At 60.1% G+C, this 19912-nt stretch overlaps 1 protein-coding gene across 4 annotated transcripts; it reads right to left on the bottom strand.

Annotated features, from left to right (window-relative positions):
* Positions 1-399: 399 nt before the first annotated feature.
* NDRG4 (NDRG family member 4) lies at positions 400-19539 on the bottom strand. Of its 4 annotated transcripts, XM_036390128.2 has the most exons (17): positions 19402-19539; positions 15651-15742; positions 15164-15208; positions 8600-8705; positions 7254-7374; positions 6928-6990; positions 6673-6733; positions 6279-6365; positions 6127-6183; positions 5695-5798; positions 5101-5157; positions 4953-5004; positions 4379-4426; positions 4103-4138; positions 3852-3903; positions 3293-3331; positions 400-2705 (listed from the first exon to the last, which is right to left on the bottom strand). In XM_036390128.2, the coding sequence occupies exons 1-17, from the start codon at positions 19436-19438 to the stop codon at positions 2551-2553; spliced, it is 1212 nt and encodes a 403-aa protein (XP_036246021.1). In that variant the 5' UTR covers positions 19439-19539; the 3' UTR covers positions 400-2550. The 4 variants fall into 4 exon arrangements, with proteins under 4 accessions (XP_036246021.1, XP_036246022.1, XP_036246023.1 ...); XM_036390129.2 differs by lacking the exon at positions 3293-3331 and having other exon boundaries at positions 19402-19536; XM_036390130.2 differs by lacking the exons at positions 15164-15208; positions 15651-15742; positions 19402-19539 and adding an exon at positions 10855-10989.
* Between the last annotated feature and the right edge of the window lie 373 nt (positions 19540-19912).

Below are 19912 nucleotides of genomic sequence, written 5' to 3'. Positions count from 1 at the left end.
GCTTAGAAAAGAGCTATGGTCTGGGACACTCAGACCTTGATGGGGAGACAAGCAGGGAGTGGACAGGGAAGCTGAGTGTCCCAAGGACCCTGCTCATCCCCAGAGTTGTGCAGCCACAGATCTGTTCTTCCCCAGTGGATACCCCTTGGATCCAACATCACTGGGTTACAACTGGCAGCTTTCCAGCCTCCATCCACTCTTTACATACAGGGCAGCCTGCCTATGGCTACCCCAAAGCCAAAGCACCCCACACCTTTCCCCCATGGGGTCCTGTGGGCATCACTAGTGGGGTTGGTGGCCAAGGTGTGTCCCCCTTGTCCTCCGTGCCTGCCAGGTCTCTGCAGGCAGGCCCCAGGTGGGCTCAGACCCATTTCCCTGCAGCATGTTGTAAAGAGAACAGCAGGTTCTTAACATCTTTATTAGTTAGTTGGTTTATTTCCAACACAGTAACTCCTCTCTACAGCAACAGGTTAGTTAAATCCGGTTTACATATTGCTGTCTCACGAGTGCTGCGGCCTCCGTGCCGCTGTGACAAAACCAGGCTGCACTCAGACAGGAAAATGTGTTAAATTCTGCTGTGACTGGGAAAAAAAGGAAAACCAACAAAAATCAAAAGAACAAACCACCAGGGAAAACCAAACCAACCAACCAACAAAACCAAGGTGAGGAACTGAAGGCGAGCACGGCCACACCACCTCCAGGGAAACCACACGGCACTGCTTGGACAAGAATGCAAGGAGGAGTGAACCCAAAAAGGTCAGGGATTGGGCAAACCCTTATATATATATTATGTATAGGTATTTATATATATATATCATCTGGAAGGACACGCTGAGAAAACAAGAGATCGCAGCGGTATCTACCGTAAAAAAGAGCTACGTAGCTTTCAGAGTCACACCAAGAAGGAAGCACACAGCAGAACAAAGTGGGGGACAAAGGGGCACACTGGTGTTTTGGGGTGGCCTTTTACCAGGGGAGGGTTTGGGTGGGGCACGGGTCTCAGGGCCAAAAGCCCTCATAGACCCGATGGGAGCCCCAGGAGCTCTGTGCCCTTCACTGGGGAGCAGGGATGGGGTCTGAGGGCAGAATGCTTTTGTGGGGCTGGCTGGGACCTGCTCCAGCGGGCTGGTTCTGCTCACCCAGGTGGTGGCACCTGGTGGGTTCCCTGCTCAGGTCCCCCATGGACCACCTACAGAGACCTGAGCACCCATCAGCAGAGGCAGGGCCATCCTTACCTGTGCCAGGAGGGGCTGGGCACGGCTGCTCGGGCAGCAGAGGCTGGCTGGTGGCCATCACTGGGGTTATGCAATGGCAGGGGTCCGTGCCGAGTGAGAGAGGCAAGAGCCACCTGGAGCTGGTGGCCAGAGGGGGCCCCACGGCCTGGGGGGAGCCAAGCCCTTAAGAGATGCCCCGCCCAGAGCGCAGGCAAAGTGCTGGAGGTGGGGTGTGGGTTTGGGGAGCCTCGGTGGGTCTGGGCAGCCGTGTGGGCAAAGCCAGACCATGGAGTGCTCCCCACAGCCCATGGGTCACCCCACAGTGTCAGCACCTTGTGGTGAGGCAGCCTGAGGGGCAGGGGGTGCTGAGGGCTCCCCAGCACGGCAGGGGGAGTGTCTGATCTTATTGCTAATGGCTCCTCGGTGATGACACCCACAGGTTATGGCAAAACTTGAGGTGGGATTTGCTGTGTGACATCCCCTAAAACAGTGGCCTCTGGACCCTGGCAGGCTCAGCCTAAGAGCTGGGAGTGGAACTGACAGTGTGGCAGGGGCCAAGTCAGCCAATTCCCCATCCCCAGTGCATTTCTGGTGGCAGATGGTAATTGTCCTTTTTGCAACAAGGGACCAAGGAAGTGCCACCACCGGTGGCAGGGGGACACTCATACCACCCTTCTGCCCTTACAGCTTCTGGGCTGACCTCTCTTCGGTTGCCCCAGGGCAGCCCTCAGGATACATCACCAGGGCAAAGGGACAGTTTGGGATGTGATTTCTCACGAGGCTCAGCCAGCTCTGGGGTAGCAAGTCCTGGGTGTGCTGGGGGATCCTGTGCTAGCTCTCCCTAGAGAGGGCCACCAGGGAGAAAAGAAAACTGCATCCCTAGGAACAGACCAGTGACCTCCCATTAAGCGCTGCTCCCTGTTCCTGTATTCCTTTCCATCAGTTGAACTTGGGAGACCAATCTACCTCCTGTGTCCTCTCCACGTGCTGTCCCATCCCATCATCCTGCCCCATCCCAACATCCTGTCCCCATCTCACCACCCTGACCCTGCTACCCCATCCTGGCCCTGTCCCCCTGCCACCCACCCTCCCGAGCCGGGGCCAAGCTAATGCTGGGGAGGGTGAGGACCAATGCAGAACCATGTGTGACTGCTGGACAAAGCCCCTCTCCTTCTCCTGTACCAGACAAGGGGGTGAGGCCAACGGCAAAGAAGACAAATTGACCCCGAAGAAGCGAGGGCCCTGGTGGAGGATGTCCACGGGGCGGGTGGGTGCTGGCGGGATGCTGACGGATGGGAGATGGCTCTGAAGGAGACGTCGGCGGCGGGCGTGGACCTCAGCACGAAACCTCCATGGTGTGGTTGATCTGCCCCATGGCCTCGGTGCTCTCCGAGTGGGTGCAGGCGCGCGGGCGGGTGCCATCCACGGAGCTGGCGCTGGTGAGGGAGGCCGTGCGGGAGCGTGCCAGGCGGGTCATGCTGGCAGATGGCACTGCACGGGCACAGAGAGACGGCCGGGCTGCTCAGGTCCCTCTGACAACCTGAGCCAACATTGCCACCAGCCCTGCTCCCTGATGCGACTGAGCCTGGGCACAAGCTTGCAGCAAGCGGTGCTGTGACAACATGAGCAGCTCCAGGTGAGGGACAGCAGGGCAGGGCTGCTCTGGGCAGGCTGAACACCAGACTCACTCCTGGGCATGCAACCTCTGGGCATCAGGCAGTGGCGTGACTACCTGACTACCATGCTCCAGGAAAAGACTGAGCTGGGATCAGAGCTCCCCTGGCTGCCCAGGGAGTGCAGGAAAGGTGGCACCATCCCCCAGGCAGGATGGCCCACCTGGAAGAGGGCACAGTGGGCACACTGCCGAGACTGTGCCTGCATGGAGGGGGAGTTCTCTGAATGCCATTTCTCAGCCCCCAGCCCTGGCTTAGGGTGCCATCTCAGGCAAAGCAAAGCGAGGCAGTGGGCATCTGGCAGGGAAGGGCCAGTCCTGCACCCAGGCTGCCCCCAAAGGTGCCCAGGCAGCTGGAGGGCACAGGCCAGGCAGGCACCATGCAGCAGCGGGCACTGAGCAGTACCTGTGCCTCCACTCAGCCTCCGATCCTTCAGGTGGGTGACTGGCAGGGGCAGGAGAAGGGCAGGGAGGGCAGAGAGAGAGTGTCAGCCCTGTCAGCCACTCCTCTGGGCCAGGAGCCCCTGCCCAGCCCACGTGTGCCTGCACACGGAGCTGTCCCTGTGCACACAGACTGCACACACACACGGACACACAGACACACAGACACACCCACACACGTGGACTTTTGCAACCGTGCACACATAGGTCAACATGTACACACACATGGTCTTAAACTGTGCACACACACACAGACTCCTGCACATGAGCTCTGCTTGTCTTTGTTGCACACACACAGCCCCTGCTCGTGCATGCCCACACACACACACATGTGCACACCAACACGGGGAGCCTGACACACACATTTGTACACACAGAGCCCTTGTACACACATCTGTGCACACAGAGCCTGTACACCCCACTCCCCCCTGTGGACACACGGACAGACAGACCTGCAGCAGGTCAGCACACAGACATAGGCACACACAGACCCACCCCAGCCCCAACCCAGCCCCAGCACTCACTGTAGCCCATGCCTTGCAGGAAGTACTTGAAGGCTTCAGTCAGCTTGCCTGGCTGTAGGGAGAGAGCAGAGTGAGCTGAGCTGAGGCAGCACTGAGGCTGAGATCCCCTCTCAGCCCTGAGCAGCTTCTGGCAGCCCCAGTGTGAGACCCCTATGCCCTCATCAGCCCATCCCCAGCTAGCCAAGGACAGCACCAGTGCATGTCTCAGGGCCCAGTATGCCCAGGTAACTGGGGGAATTGTGAGGGCTCACCTGTGTGACCTGGGGCAGCCCACCGGAGTCAGCCATCTGCAAAGAGAAGGTCCTGCTTAGTTTGGGAGGGTGCCTGTATGGCCCACGATCCCCCCATACCCGCTGGCAGGATGCCACTGCTGGGGTCACCCTGCTCTCCCCATACACCCCCAGCTCCAAGGGCCATGATGGACCTGGAATGGAGAGATGGGGACACCCTGCAGCCATGGGGCAGAAGTCAATGGGGCACTTCATAGGCAGCAGGAACCTCCCTACTGCCTGTTGCCACCAGCCTACCTTCAGGAATGTGGTGTTGGTGGGATCCAGCTTGGAGTTACACTCCACCTGCAGGCAAGAGAGATGATATTAGCACCCTAGGAAGCCAGGAGCCAAGAAGAAGTAGTCCACTGGCCCACAGCATTCCAGCTAGCAAATCCCATCCCAGCCAGGAGCAGACAGGGCACTAGGTGAGCCCTGCACCTGCAGGACCTCCATCCCTGCCATGGGACAGAGGGGACTTTCCTCCAATGAGTGGGGACTGGAACAAGAGGTGAGGGGGACTGGTGAGTCACTCTGTGTCACACGGGTGTGTACACGCACACAAGTGTGCCAGCAGCTGTGTGGGTGCACGTGGCCAAGCAGGGAGTGCCCATGTGCCCACACATCCGAGCGTGCACGGTGTGAGCACATCTGGGCATATGGAGAAGGGGAAGTTTCCCAGGTGTGGTGAGCAGGCAGAGCTGTGTGTGCACAGGTGCCCACACGAGCAGGCAGGTCTGTGCACCAGCAGGCTCCCACCCCCAGGAGCAGGCAGTGAACGTGTGCGTGCCCGTGCGTGGGCATCGCCCGCCTGCCGCCCTGCAGCACTCACCACCCCCTCCTCAGCAGGCGCGTTGTCTCCGACCACCAGCATCACGGGGCAGCTGCAAGTGACAGGAGAAGGGGGCCTGGTCAGGGTTTGGTCTGAGTGAATTCCCCTGCCCAGGGACCCCTCCATGACTTGCTGGTGTGACTCTTACCGCAGTGTCTTGGCATTGGGCACAGTCCCAGGCCGGTTGATGTCCAGATCCCTGCGGCTGATGGGGGAGAAAGGCCAGTGTGAGCTCATGGGCGGGTGCCACCACTGATGCCACAGCACAAGAATCGGGCCACTGCCTGAGAAGCTACACCCAGCCCTGCTGTCCCAGCATCCTGTGCATGGAGGATGCCATGGCCACCTCTGCCACAGCCCAAGCAGAGCCTGTGCCCCAGGATGCAGCACCTAGCAGAGTGGCAGGGCTCCCAAGCCCCTGCATGCATGGCACAGCATCTTTGCCCCCTCTCCCAGGCCTGTGCCAGCACCCAGTGCAGGAGGAGACATGGGAATGTGTACCCATGGTGGTGGGCTCTGGGACATGGCAAGGCTTTGTTTCAGGTACGACCACTCCCACATCCCCAGCCAGCAGGGGCAGACAGCTTTGCACTGCTGCCTGCATGCACTGGAGGGTGATGACAGCACCCAACAGGGGTCTGGGTTCTCACAGTGACCTCAGAGCCACCCACCAGCACTGCAGCCCCTCACCCTAGCACAGACAGGGACACAGCGCAGCAGCAGGGCTGCCTGGAGCACTCACCCATTGTACATGTTGAGGAAGAGCTGGAGGTTGAACTGGTTCACCACACTGCCAATCTGCTGCCGGTAACTCTGCACCAGCTCCGTATTGTTCATCAGCTCCTCCTGTGCCAGCAGGGGATGGAGGTCAGGACAGGTGCTGGGGACACACCCTGCTCCCCCAGTCCTGCCAGCCAGCACAGACAAGAGGGATGCTGGGCAGTGCAGCTGGGCACAGTGGTGCTGCAGGCAGCACAGCCAGGCAGGACATGGGCACGGGTCTCAAACTCCTCAAGGTTAAGCCTCAAACCAGGCAGCCCTTGACTGAGCCCAGCCCTGTAGATGGGACAGGCCCAGTGGCACTGTGGCACTGGCAGGGCACAGCCCAGGTGACCCAGCTGGGATGCTGGGCCGGGGGCTGGTGGCAGGGGCCTGGAGGGTGCACAGCCCTTACCTGGCTGAACAGGTGGGACAGGACAATGTCTGGCAGCGTGCTGGTGAGGCCGGAGAGCTGCAGAGGGAGCACAGGGAGTTACTGCACTGCCGTGGCTGCCTCCTGCCCCAGGAAGCTGCCAGGACTGGGAGGAGGGGTCAGGGCCTGCCCACCTTGGCAGCTGCCCAGTCAATCCAGCCTTTGCCGTTAGGGTCGATGTTCATCAGGACCAGCCCTTCAACCAGGTCAGGGAAGATGAGCTGCAGAGAGCAAGAGGGGAGAGGCTCAGAGGGGAGGGGAGATGTGCCCTGAGCAGCCCCCCACCAGAGCATTGCACAGGCACTGCACGGAGCTGATGTGACCCCATCCTGGGAGCAACAGGAGACCTGTGGCAAGACTGCCCAGCCACTGTGGCCTTGGCACTGCCGTCCTGGGTGCCCCAACCCCCCAGGAGCCTCTGCAGCAACAGAGACTGCCTGAAGGTATCAGCTCCTGCTCTCCCCCATGCCCTGGACTGACAGCAGGTACAAATAACTCAAGGCCAGCCCATCCCAGCCCCAGGCTCACCGCAAACTTGGCCAGCACGTAGGCTCCTGCCCCAACACCGATCCCGATCACATACTTGAACCTGGAAACATGGAGAGGTCCGTATGAGGGACAGCAGGCTCCAACACATTCCCTGGGACACCCCTCCACCCACAGCAAGAAGACTTGCAGGGTGCCAGCTTACAGGGACAACTCCCCCAGCCCCAAATCCTTGTCTTCTGTCCATCTCCCTGCCAGGACCTTCAGCCAGCAGCTGTGGAAGAGAGGCTGACTCACCCAAAATGCTGCACCACGCTGGGTAACATGGCAGCCAGCTGGTCCATGGATGGATACTGGTACCTGTGGCACAGGGAGGCACAGGATGGTGGTTATGGAACCTGTTCAGAGCACAGCGTCTGGGACAGGGCAGCTGGGCTGCCTGAAATGGGCAGGGAAATGCCACCCACCTGCAAACCACCCACCCTGGGCCAGTTGTCTGCCACAGGCTTTGGCACAGTTTGGAAAGACTCACAGACAGGGCACAACTGCCAGGCAGCAACAACCCAAGGGGCAGGGAGGTGACACCCCAGCAGGCACAGCGAGCCCCTGCAGCTGGCACCTACCCCTGAGGGAACTGTGAGGCTCCTGCCTGCTGTCCTGGTGCATCCACGTGGCACACCACAAAGTGCTTCGTGATCTCCTGCATGTCCTCGTAGTTGAAGAAGGTGTTGAAACAAAGCTTGTCTGTAAAGGGCAGGTGGGTATCAGAGACTAAACACCCCAACACTGGAGCCTGGTGGGCCAGGGGAGCATGGACAGCAGCTGCCCACCCTCCCACTGCCCTTCAACAAGGAGGTAACATGCCACCAAAACCATCCCATCCCCTTCCCTCCAGGCTCCTTGTCCTCCCAGCAGAGATCACAGCTACTGTTAGCAAGGGCTGCATCCTTACAGGTGTCAGGAGGCATGGGGATGGGCAGACACAGCGAGAATGAGGAGTTTGGGATGGCCTCATTCTCAGAAGGATGGGACCGAGGGATGCAGAGCCCAGGACTGCAAGACCACCCAGTGGGCAGCAGGATTAGCAGCCTGGGGTATTAGCCCTGTCCAAAATCCCTAGAAAGGGCTCAAGCAAACACAGGATTTGAGGAACAGCTGCAAATCTCCCTACTTGGAAATAGTCAGAGAAACATCTCCAGCTGTGGACAAAACCCCAGCACTGCAGTGGGATCCAGATACTGCCAGGGCTTGGAGGGGTCCTGTCCCATGGCATCAGTGCTGGGAGATGACTCCGAACACGTGGGGTGAGGCAGGTTGTGAGGCCCCTTGCAGCCAGCGTGACGTGTACCTGAGCAGCCAGAGCTGCTGCAATGGTGACACAGCTCATGTGGCATGTCAGTGACTCAGCCTCAGCCGCCAGCAGAGCGGGAGATGCTTCTCCCCACTCGCAGGGAATTGGGCATCCTGGCTCAGCTGGAGAGCACAGCCAGGAAAGGGCTCTGGGTGCAGGTCTAGGGCTGCAGGCTGACAGAAAGGGCAGCATCTCCACATCAGAGCCCCAGCTCAGGGTCCCTCCTTCCCTGCTATTCCCAGTCTCTCTTGTCCCCCACTCTGCCCTGCTGCCAGCTGGGTCCATGCTCTGAATACCAATGGGCTGGCAGCAGCAGCGAGGACCAGCCCAGCATCCCCCATGTCCCATCCCTGCCTGCTGTGGGCAGCATCCCCCATGTCCCATCCCTGCCTGCTGTGCTGTGGGCAGGCAGGCAGCCAGCACTGGGGTGGCCAAGCACTCCTGGCTGTGCCTGGCCTGGGCTTTGTGTCCAGCTGAGCATCCAAACGCCCCTGGTGCTTTCAAAAACCCCGTGCAGCCATGGGTGGGGACAAAGGAGCTGAGCCAGGGGTGATGTCCTGGCACCCCCTGGGGCTCAGCCCCGCCTGCCCTGCAGCCCCAGCTGGGAGCAGCACTCACGGTTGAGGCCCACATCGTGGTAGGTCAGGATGGCCGGGCGGTTCCCCTTGGGAGAGCCCCGGATCACCACGTGCAGCAGCCCGTAGGGGGTCTCAATGTCGTGTTCCTGGGGAAGAGGAGAGATGGGGTGATGCCCACCTGCCCTGAGGCATTCTTTCATCCTCTCCTGCCATCACACCCTTCCCTGCTGCTTCCCCAAATGGCTGGATCCCGTGGGAAGACACGGGAAAGAGGAGCAGCTGTCCCAGGAAAAAATAAACAGCTCTGGGCATCCCAGAGAGGGTAGAAAGCAGGACAAATCATGAGGGAAGGGAAGGGAAGGGATCATAGGATGTAGGATTGGACACGTGTATCATGGGATGGGATCGCAGGATGGTATCAAGGGATGGATCCAAGACAGCTTGAGAGAGAAGGATAACAGGATAGGACCACAGCACAGAAGAGGAGATCTTCAAGGGCTTGAGACTGAGAAAATTTTGGCAACATGGTAGGGGTTCACAGCATGGCCCAGTTGGGCACAGATTTGATGTATCTGGGACAAACAGGCAGAGGTCAGACCCTGGACAGCACTCCAGGAAATGCTGCAACTGATCCCAAAATTACAGCTAAAGTAACTTTAAAACCTGAAATGGCAGTGCCCCCACCCAGAGACAAAAACTACCCTGTGCCTCAGTTTTCCTGTCTAGGAGGGCTCCTTTCCTTCCACATCCTGGCCCTTGCTGCTAGCCAGCACAGGAAACTGAGCCCAGGTGCTCCCCAAGGACAAGGGACCAGAGGTCCCCTCCAGATGCCCGCCAGCCAGTCCAGCAGCAGCGACCTCAAGGCTGGGATCTGCTGGGTGCAGGAGCAGCATGTGCTGAGCAGGGCAGGGCAGGGGATGGTGGCAGGGTGCCCAAGTATCACAGTCCTCACTGCTGGCACTGGCAGCCCCATGGCTGGGCTGGTGGGAGGGGAGCAGGTACGTGGATGCTCACGCGGGTTACACGCCACCAAGGACTCTGAAGGACACGGGCCTGGGTGGGAGGAACAGCCTGGGGACAGGGTCTCCTCACTGCAGTGCCTCCCCTCACTGAGACCTGCTGTCCCTGGGGGAACACGGTGGCCAAAAGCAGATCCAGGGCTCTGTGGAGACATCTCTTCTCACCCAAGGGCACCCTGACCCCATCCCTCATCCACAGCTGTCCCTCCACCCCCTGCAGCTGCATCAGTCCATGAGCAGTGACATCCCTCTGCAACAACACATTGGGACACTGAGGCAGAGCAAGGGCCTGGCCCAAGGTCACAGAGCAGGAGACATCCATGTGGTCTGGTTCTGTGCAAGGGCTGCCTCCTTGCCAGCACCATCCCCATGGTCCCCATCACATGCCCAACAGCTCAGCTTTCAATCCTACCCCAAAATCACCTGCCCACGGTAGCAGATCCAGCCTCAGCACTGCTCCCTCCTGCCCCCCACCCTCCACCAAGCCAGGCACATCCTGCCCGTGGTGCAGCCTCTGCAGCACCGCTGGCTACCACAGCCCTGCCCTTTGCCGCAGGGATGCTCGCTGGGGGAAGAGCCTCGGCATGCAGGGGATGCACGCAGCAAGGAGAGAGGGGAACAAACAACCCCAGCAAGAAGAGAGGGGCACAGACAACCCACAGCAAGGAGAGAGGAGCACAGACAACCCAAGCAAGGAGAGAGGGGCACAGACAACCCACAGCCCCAGCGAGGAGGGGCATGGGGGTCTCAGCACCCATAGGTGTCTGACAGAGCCCACCCGTGTCCAGGCTACCTGCTCACCGCTGCAGTGCTCCCTCCTCACTCACCCCCTCTGCACCAGCCTGTTGCCATCGGGTGTTGCCATCACCGCAGAGGCCAGAAAGCAACTGAGGGCTTGTTTCAAAACAGCCAGAGACCCTGTCCCTCTGCAGCTCAGGGGGTGGGCAAGGGGCAGTGTGCCCCTGTCAGCAGACAGCCCCAGCACGGAACACATCATCTCTGGGCACAGCATCTCTGCCGGCCTCGGGGAGGACACGCTCAAGGACAACGCGTCCCCAAAACCTGCAGCACATCAGGGATGCGGCAGCAGGGCTGGGGGAAGGAAGGGCTCCCCAGCCGCGGGTTCTCCCTGCCCCAGTGCCAGCCTGAGCCACGCCGAGCACTGCCGGCTGCAAAGGCCCAGCCTGGGCAAGCAGGAGAGACGCTGGGGCAAAATACCTGGGGAGGGAGGGAGGGAGAGAGGGAGGGCAGCGAGCAGGGGAACGGCGGTACCTACCCCATCCCAGCACTCCGGCATGGTGAGGAGCTGGGCGGACGAGGATGCTCAGGCGGCGTGGGCCAAGCTGGAGGTGCGGGTGTGGGGCACAGTAACGCAGCGGCCGGGGCCAAGCGGAGCTCTGCGCCGGTTCAGCCCCTCTGCTGGATTTATAGCGGAGCCCCAGCCCTGCGCTGAGCCCTCCCTCGCCCTTCCCCCTCGGCAGGCTTGGCCTCCATTGCGGGCGAGCGCCGCGATGGAGCCAGCACTCAGCCATTGGCTGCCGCGGGAATTATTCATGCTCCAATTGGCCCCAAATACCCTTGTTTATGAAGAAAAAACGCCTGGCACCGTGCGGTACCTTCTCCATCTTCCCTCTTTGGGCAGACGGAGGCAGGCGGGGTGTCTGGACTGGCATCCCGCGGAGCAGCCCCGGCACGGCCAGGGCAGCGCCCGCTGTGCCCCTGCACACACCTGAATGCAGCCACACAGAGCAAATGCACACACCTGAATGCAGCCACACAGAGCCCACTGCACACACCTGAATGCAGCCACACAGAGCAAATGCACACACCTGAGTGCAGCCACACAGAGCCCACTGCACACACCTGAATGCAGCCACACAGAGCAAATGCACACACCTGAGTGCAGCCACACAGAGCAAATGCACACACCTGAATGCAGCCACACAGAGCAAATGCACACACCTGAATGCAGCCACACAGAGCCCACTGCACACACCTGAATGCAGCCACACAGAGCAAATGCACACACCTGAGTGCAGCCACACAGAGTCCACTGCACACACCTGAATGCAGCCACACAGAGCAAATGCACACACCTGAGTGCAGCCACACAGAGCCCACTGCACACACCTGAATGCAGCCACACAGAGCAAATGCACACACCTGAATGCAGCCACACAGAGCCCACTGCACACACCTGAATGCAGCCACACAGAGCCACAGCCGAGCCCGCAGCCATGGCCAGGGCCCTGCAGCCGTGCCCAGGCAGGGCAGCACACACACAGCCACAGATGGACACGGGCACACACTAAAAACAGGAGAGGGATGTGGCAGGCGTGCTGTGCCACGTGCACGTGACCACGTGTGTGCATGCACAGGAACACGTACCAACACAGACACACATGGGCCAGGCAAAACCCTGCCTGCCAGGGGGAAAACTGGGAAAGTTAATACCATTACCCACACCAAAGCACGTGCACCCCACAGAATGCTTGAGGCACAGCCCCCAGGCCAGGCCCTGTGTGTGTCAGTACCTGTTGCTGTGCATGTCGTGCACACCAGGAGCACACCTGCTGCATCCTCCTCCTGTGTGCTCAGCATGGATGCCATGGCCATCACTAGTGCTGGTGGATGCACAGCGAGCTGCACACCTGCAGAGCCTTGGACAGGTGTGCACAGAGGGGCACACACATGTCCACACCTGTGTCACCTCACCCAGCAGCACACTCGTCCCACCTGCTGCGGGATGATGGCAGGCAGGGGATGTGCAGGGTTTCTCCCTGACCTGGGGATGTGCAGGGTTTCTCCCTGACCTGGGCACTGCCAGTGGCAGGCAAATAAAGCAGGAGGAGGGACAATCCAGCAGCTCCAAAGGGTTGGATCATGTCCCTGGACTGACACATGCTGTGTGCATGCACACAGGTGTGAGTATTCCCATGTGCACATGTGTGCAGCAGAAGATTTCTTCCCTGATCCCAACGAGGCTTCTCACCACCACTGCCCCAAAACCCCCCAGCAGTCTGTGGGTGCCCTTCCCCTGTACCCTGCCTGCCCCTGCCCAGCCCAGCACCACTGCCCAGCTTGGCATGACCAGCACAAATCTGGGCAATCGTGGATGGAGAAGGAGTCCCACAGTCCTTTCACTGCCTTTCAGGAACCCACTGAAAGCCATGTGCTACAAACAAGCCAGGGCTGCACAGGCAGAAAGTCTGGCTGTGGGAGAAAGGACAGGCAGGCAGAGGGATGACATTCCCACTGCCTCCACCAGGCTTCACTCTGACTGCTCTGCTCCCGTGGGGAGCTCAGACCTAGACCTGGAAAGAGGCACCTCTGCAAATGAAGGACTGAGTATGATGGGGAAGCCCAGCTCCCAGGTAGTTCCTGGCACTCCAGGTGCCATTTTTTGTTTCCCCAGCCCTGCTGCCTGTAGAGCCAAAGACCATGACAGCCACAGTCCCCGGAAGAAAAAAAAAAACAAGAGATGCAGAGGGACGAAAAAAGACAGAAAGTGGTTAACAGAAGACAGAAGGGGTAGAAGAGCCAAGGTGAATGCAAAAGGGCTTCAGGGAGATGGGAGGGCTGAGCAAGGCTGACTTTGCTGGAGCAGCATCAAATGGGATCACCACTGCCTTGGCTACTAGCCCACTTGCCAGGCAGGTGGCCCAGGCCTCCTGCAGGATCCAGGGCACCTGGTTCCCAGGGCACCTTCCCCCAGCTCTCCTGCACCTTGGCTTCTGTCTCAAGGGCTTTACTTTGGCTGGTGGCACAAGTGGGGGCTCTCCAGGCCCCCCACTGCCCCAGCCACCCTGAGCATCCCATCAACAACTGGCTCTAGGGAGGAGCAAACAGACAGTGAAGAGTTAAACTGGGGGCTGGATTGGATTATCCCAAGGAGGTGAGCCTAGAAAATTGGGTAAGATCTCCCCAAGGAATGGCAGTCAGCCCCCAGCCTTTGCACTGCACCAACACACAAATATCAGAGTGGAGAAAAGGAGGTGGTTGCCCTGGCATAGCCCAGGAAACTCAGTCAATCCCTGCCTGGAGGCTCTTGGAGGGAAACCAAGAGGTCAAAGGGTCTGGCTGGCTTGGGAAAAGCTGCCTTGGTTGTTGCCCAATTCCTTTTCTAGGTCCTGAGGTGCATCCCTGTGGCATTTGCTGTCCAGAACTGCTCCACTTGGGCACCACCAGGGACACAGTTCAGTGCCACCACGGGCCAACCCTGAAATACACAACGATTGTCCTGGGAGGGACACTGCTCTTTAATATCCCCTGTGTGCCAACCAAGCCCTGCCCCAGCACAGCTGAGCCAAAGCCACACTGGTGCCTCTGGTGCTACTGAGAGCTCTGGGCAGCCTGGCACTGCCACCTCCCTCCCTCCTCACCTCCCTCTCCCTTCTCTCTCTCTCTCTGGTGACACCAGGAGGTTTGGTGTCCCCTCCAGTGGCCAACAGAAGCCCTGAGCAAGCAGAGAAAGGAGCAGCCCAGCCCTGCTGCTCCCAGCCCCAGCACCTCACCAGCTTTGGAGCTGCTGGGGAAGGCACCATTTTAATTATTTTGTGGCTTTTGAGAGGGCCATCAGGTATGTCCCACTCTGTGAACCACAGCAGGCAGCACCCAGCACCCTGCCAAAGGCCTTACTCCCTTACCAACTGCCCCCTCTCACCTGCATGGGAGTGGGCCAGCCCCAAAATTCTGGGCCTGCTAAAACAGGGACCTGTGCTCCCCTGCCCTTTTCCTGGGATGAATGAATTCCACATTTATTTTTTCCTTACAGGTGATGTTGTTTCAGTGCTGTTCAGCCATCACCACCCAGTCCCAGTCTCCCCATGGTCCCGCTGCTGGCAAAGTGGCAGCACACAGCCTGAAGTTGTGACAATCACTGGTGTCCCCTGGCAAGGGAACGCTTTGGGAGGGGGACAGGCAGCACTACCCAGTACCCTCCCTCCCCAGGGAGCCTGGTGCAGGATGGGCCTTGGCAGGGGTGTGGGAGGGATGCAGGGCAGACCAACGTGGGAGCCAGGCACAAGCTGAGCTCCCATGAGTGCTGGAGCTGTATCATGGGGCTCCTCTGGAGAGCAGAAATGGAGGTACAAGATGGGCAGGTGCCAGCCGAGGGAGCAAAGGGGCCCTGCTCTCCAAGAGAGGTGGGTGGTATAGGGGGCAATGCCCCAGCCCTCCAAAAGAGAAAGAGGCTTTCAAACACCCTTATGTAAGCAGGGAGCTGGCATTGCCTGGGAAACCATTGCCATGGCAATGGTAGAGGGGCTGGAAAAGCAGCTCGGCCTTCCTGAGAAGAAATTGCCTGTTTTAAAGGTTTTGTCCCCAGCCCATGGCCAAGTGCCCACCAGCCACATCTGAGCACCAGCACAGAGGTGCCTGGCAGCATCCCCCTGTCCCCTTCTGACAAGGACCACGATGGATGTGCAGCCTCATGCACAGACACTGACCAGGCACTGCATCCCATGAAAAAAGGGACAGCAACACCCCTGAGTCCACTCAGTGCCCTCCCCCAGCCTTCCCCAGGCACAGGCTGCTGTTCCATGCGAAACCCGAGGGTGGGCAGCACCTCCCATGGCTGCTCCTACCTTCCAGTCTGTGTCCACAGTGGAGAGGAAGACATCCGAGTTCTCCTGGGATGAGAAGGAGCCGTTAGGGACAGAGACACCCCTCACTCCGGCAGCGCCCTCCCACCCAGCTCACAAAGCCCCCTGACACCACAGGCGCCACTCCCCGGGGCTGCAGGGGGCACAGTGCCCACATGTGTGCACACACACCCTTCCACAACAGCTGCACACACGTGCATGTGTTACCTGAGTGTAATGTAGCATGATGTGCAACCCGTGCACACACATCCATCACCCCTGCAGACCACACCTGTGCTCAGCCATGGGGGCTCACCACCGTGAGCTCTCACACACTGAGGAGCACCAATGCGCACCCAAAACCAGCACACACACACACACACACAGAATACCACCCCAGCACCAGCACACCACCCTCCAGCCCTCCCAGGCTCCCCTGTCCCGGTGCCCCATGTGCAGGAGCCAGAGCCAGTGTGGTCCCCATACTCACCAGCTCGGCGTCCTGTCCCCGCAGCAGCGGCTTCTCCTCGGTGAAGCGCAGCTCGTGCAGCCCTGCCATGGTCATCTCCTGCAGCAGCAGCCCTGCCAGGGCAAGGCACAGGTCAGGCCAGGTCCTTTCCTTGGTTCTCTTTGCCCCAGCCCTCCAGAGCTTCATGGGGCTCCCTCCCATAGGGATGGGACCCAAATCAGCTTCACTGCACACATCTACTATGGGCACTTGGTGCTTCAGCTTGTCCAGGGGCTGCAGTGAGCCCCTCTGCACAGAGCAGACAGTGCCTGGATGGGCTCAGCTCCCAGCTCCTACCAGCTCCAGTTCTCCCAGTTAAGGACAAACCTATCTCCAGGGCGTGATCTTGGCCAAACTGAGGGGCCAGCCTCATCTGTCCATGCTGGTCACCTCAGTAAGCACCCAACCCAGAGCAAGAACATCCAAATTTTCATCCAGTTTTCAGCATAGGTCAAAGATAGAAAATCCAAATTTTTAGCCAGTTTTAGGCTGCAGATAGGTATGGATGGGACAGAGGCAGATCTCCCTGCGCAGGCAGAATGAGGGGTGATGTTTCTCAGCGATGCCAGGAGGCAGAGGGATGTTCCAAGCAGAAAGAGAACAGTGAGACAGCCTGAAGTTTGTACAGCAATGATGGAAGAAATCCAAATGTGAAGCCTTTGCTCCCAAAGTCTTCTCCTTGCCTGTGAGTCAGGTGCTGGCCCATTGGTACCTCAGCCCCACGACTTGGAGGGACAGACCTCTCCATGGAGCCACTGCTCAGCAGCGGTGTGAGACTGGGGTGCTGCTGACCTCAACCAACACTGGCATCTCCAAAAACACCCCCAGGCACAAGCTCAGCTCAGAGAGCACAAGAGAGCAAGGAGATCAGCAGCTGCCTGCACACAGAAGGTGAAAGACATGGGGACACAGGGAGCAGTCCAGGCTCCCCTGTGTTTGAATGGGATGGGTACCTGGCAAATCCCAGTGCCAGGGGATTATCTGCACTCAGACCTCAGGCATTGCCTTTGCAGCCTCTGTTTTTATCCCTTCCACAAGACCAAGCCTTCAGAAAAGCTATTGCTTCTCCAAATGAGCCAGAACAGATCCCACACCCTCCCAGCTGTCTCCCCCCTGTGCAATCTCCCTGGACATAACAGGGATGGTCTGGGTTGTACGAGCACCACAGCAGACACAGACCCACTCCATCCACACAGCCTCAGCTGAGCCTGCTTCACACTTTGTCCACCTCCAAACCCAGGTGAGCCCAGGCTGACAATGTGGGTCGGCCAAGAAATGCCACAAATATTGCAAAGCCACCAGGAATACAGGAGCTGGTCATAAACTGCCCTCCAAAGTCGGGTTTTGCTCCTCCAACTGGGTTTTCCATTCAAAACTCAAGCAGGCTGTGCCACCTGCCTGCTCCCTGCAGACACGGCGCTTTGCCTTGCTCCTTGGGAGCCATCCAACAATCCAGAACTGTTTGGAGGGAGAAACACCACTGCAAAGCCTCTCGAGATTCCCAGGGCACCCAGCACCAGGAGTCTCCTCATCACCCCCTGCCCAGAGGGTCCCACCAGGCTGGGGGATGTTGAGAGGTGCCCTCAGCCCCAAGGAGGGGCACAAGTGAGGGGCACACTGCTCCAGGCTGGGCTGTGCTGCTGGGGAGATGGCTCTGTGCACAGAGACAGCCCTGGCCCACAGCCCACCAGCACAGCCTGCAGAGCCACCAACAGAGCAACCCCACAACCCCAGGGGGAAAAACAGGAGAAAAATCAGCCTCACCAATAGCTGGGTCTGGAGGAGAGCAGGAGAGTCCCACGCTGAGCACACCAACCCACCGTGTGGCCACGGCCCCAGGGTGGCTGGGAACAGCACTTAGTGTATGGTGAATGCCTTTATTAATTACAGCCTGCAGCTAATATGGGAGGGAGGGAGGATGGCTGAGCCATGAGGAAAGGCCCCGTGACCTTGTTTGAGTGGTGGGGGCAAAGCTGGCTCAGGGGGGACGTGGCAGAGCCCTGCCCCTGCACGGGGTGGACAGTCTCCCAAAGTGGTGCTGAATGTGGGAACAGAGAAGGGATCAGTAAGTCAGGGATCAGTAAGCAGGGTCACACCATGCTGCCACCTGTCCTGCGTGCTCTGCATCCCATGGCACCCCACAGGAGCCCTCATCCCTCCTCAGCAGCATAGCTGTGGGGCTGTGGCAGTCTCACCCAGCCCCACTGAGCCACCATCGCTGCGGAGGGCTGGTGAGGAAGCCACAGCTCCAGGTCTCCTAGCCAAAACTCAGACTTGGCTCCCATCTTCTGCCAGGGTAACATGCCCAGCAATGAGCCCCTTTCCTTGCAGCTCACCCCAGTGCTCTCCAACGAGCACCCATTCCCAGGGTACCCCCCCAAACACACCCATCTCTGCTCCCACTCTGCCTTCCCAGTGTGGTGCCACAGTTTCCTTGGCACAGCCAGGACACGTCTCTTCCCTAATTCCCAATCAGTTCCAAACCCAGCAGGACATAAGTGCTCTGTCTGGGACTAGTGCTCTGCCCCACCAGGGCCCTGGCACTGTGTACATAGATGGGACAGGAGCAGCCACATTGGCTTCCCTTCCCCGGGGATCTGCAGCCCACTGCTGGCTAACTGGAGGAGAACCAGCTTGTAGCACAATTACTATTATTATTATTATTATTATTATTATTATTATTATATTATCATGATCACAACAAGGCTGTGAGCTCCATTTCACACTTGTGAGTGTGTTTGGTCACAGGGCAGGGATTCCCCAGATGTTGCCTCTGTGTCACAGGAGTCCCCACACTGAGTACCTGCGTGCTGCCCTGGCACGGATGTGGTGCCCACAGGATGTTGGCACCGACACCTCGGGCTGACTGAGCAGCAACAAACAGTCAGACAAATCAGGAGAAGTGAGGGCTGGCTCCTGCCAGGCAGTGAAGCCAAGGCAGCCTTCAGTGAGGCTGGGAGAGGGAGGAAGGGAACTTGCAGCTCCGACCGAGCCACGGCCGTGTGCCCATAGCATTGCCCCCCGAGCAGGAGGGATGGGGGAGCACGATGGGGTGAAGGAAAACCCCAGTGTGACACAGCCTGGCCACATCCTGCTCCACCGGTGCAGGAGGAACAGCCACGGCTGTCTCTGAACCCATAGGGGACACAGGACCCCAGCAGCCCCCACAAACCAGCCCCACAGTGCGGTCCAGCTGAGGGTGCAGGACCGAGCAGCCACACCACGGGAGCCGCCAGGCCGGGGGACACGGTGCCACTGATGAGGGCTGAGCAGCGCAGGGTCCGGGGGTGGCGGTGGCAGCCGGGGGCTTTGGAGGGGCTCAGGCTGTCTCGCTGTTGCTAAGAGCAGCCTCCTTTCCCAGCCCAGCGCATTGTCGGGGCAGCGGGGAGACTCCCGGGGGAGGCTGGCTGAGGAGCCGGGAGGCACCGCAGGGATGCTCCGGCAATCCCCCGGCTGTCTGCTGGCCGCCCTCCTTGCCTGGAGCTGCCGCCTCCGTTCCCCGTTCCCCAGCACCCCCGGGCTGGCTCTCCCCGCTGCAGCAAGGCATCGCCTCCCGGAGCCCGGGAAGGACCCGAGCCCGGCACCCACACCCAGGGAGCAAAGCCAGGGTGAGGCTGTGGGGGCAGCTCCATCTCCTCGGGGGGGGCTCAGGGGCTGAAGGCTCTCGCCGCCCCCGGCCCCACCGCCCCTCCGGGTTTCACAGCCCCGCTCCGGCACCGCGGCCGGGCCGTACCTGTCAGGAGCTCGATCTTGTGCCGGAGCACCTTCATGCCGGGGCGGGCGGGGCGGGCGGCGAGCGGCGGCGGCGGCCCCGGCGCGGGGGGCGAGCGGAGCCGGAGCCGATGCCGGAGCCGGAGCCGGAGCCGGTGCCGGAGCCGGAGCCGGAGCCGGTGCCGGTGCCGGTGCCGGAGCCGGAGCCGGTGCCGGTGCGAGGTGCGCGGGGCGGCGCAGGGGCTGGGCTGGGCACGGCCCCGCCGGCCGGATCCTCCTCCCCTCGCCGAGGCCGGAGGGGAGGGACGGGGCCGGGATCGGGAACGGGGGCACCGGGAGAACAACGGGGCTGAGGGAGGCGGGAGCGAACGGGAGATGGAGACTGCGGGGGTTTCGCGGAGCGCTGGGGGTGCCGGGGGCTGCACGGGGGATGGAGGCTGCCGAGGGCACACATCACCCTCTAGGGAACCATTTCGGTCCCAGGGTGGGACTGTGATGGCCAATAGGTCCAACAGGTCCCTGTGGTCGTGGAG

This window comes from Molothrus ater, chromosome 12 (assembly GCF_012460135.2).
Source record: "Molothrus ater isolate BHLD 08-10-18 breed brown headed cowbird chromosome 12, BPBGC_Mater_1.1, whole genome shotgun sequence".
Taxonomy (NCBI): Eukaryota; Metazoa; Chordata; class Aves; order Passeriformes; family Icteridae; genus Molothrus; species Molothrus ater.
Note: the sequence above shows the minus strand (reverse complement) of the source record. Positions and strands in the feature narration are given on the sequence as shown.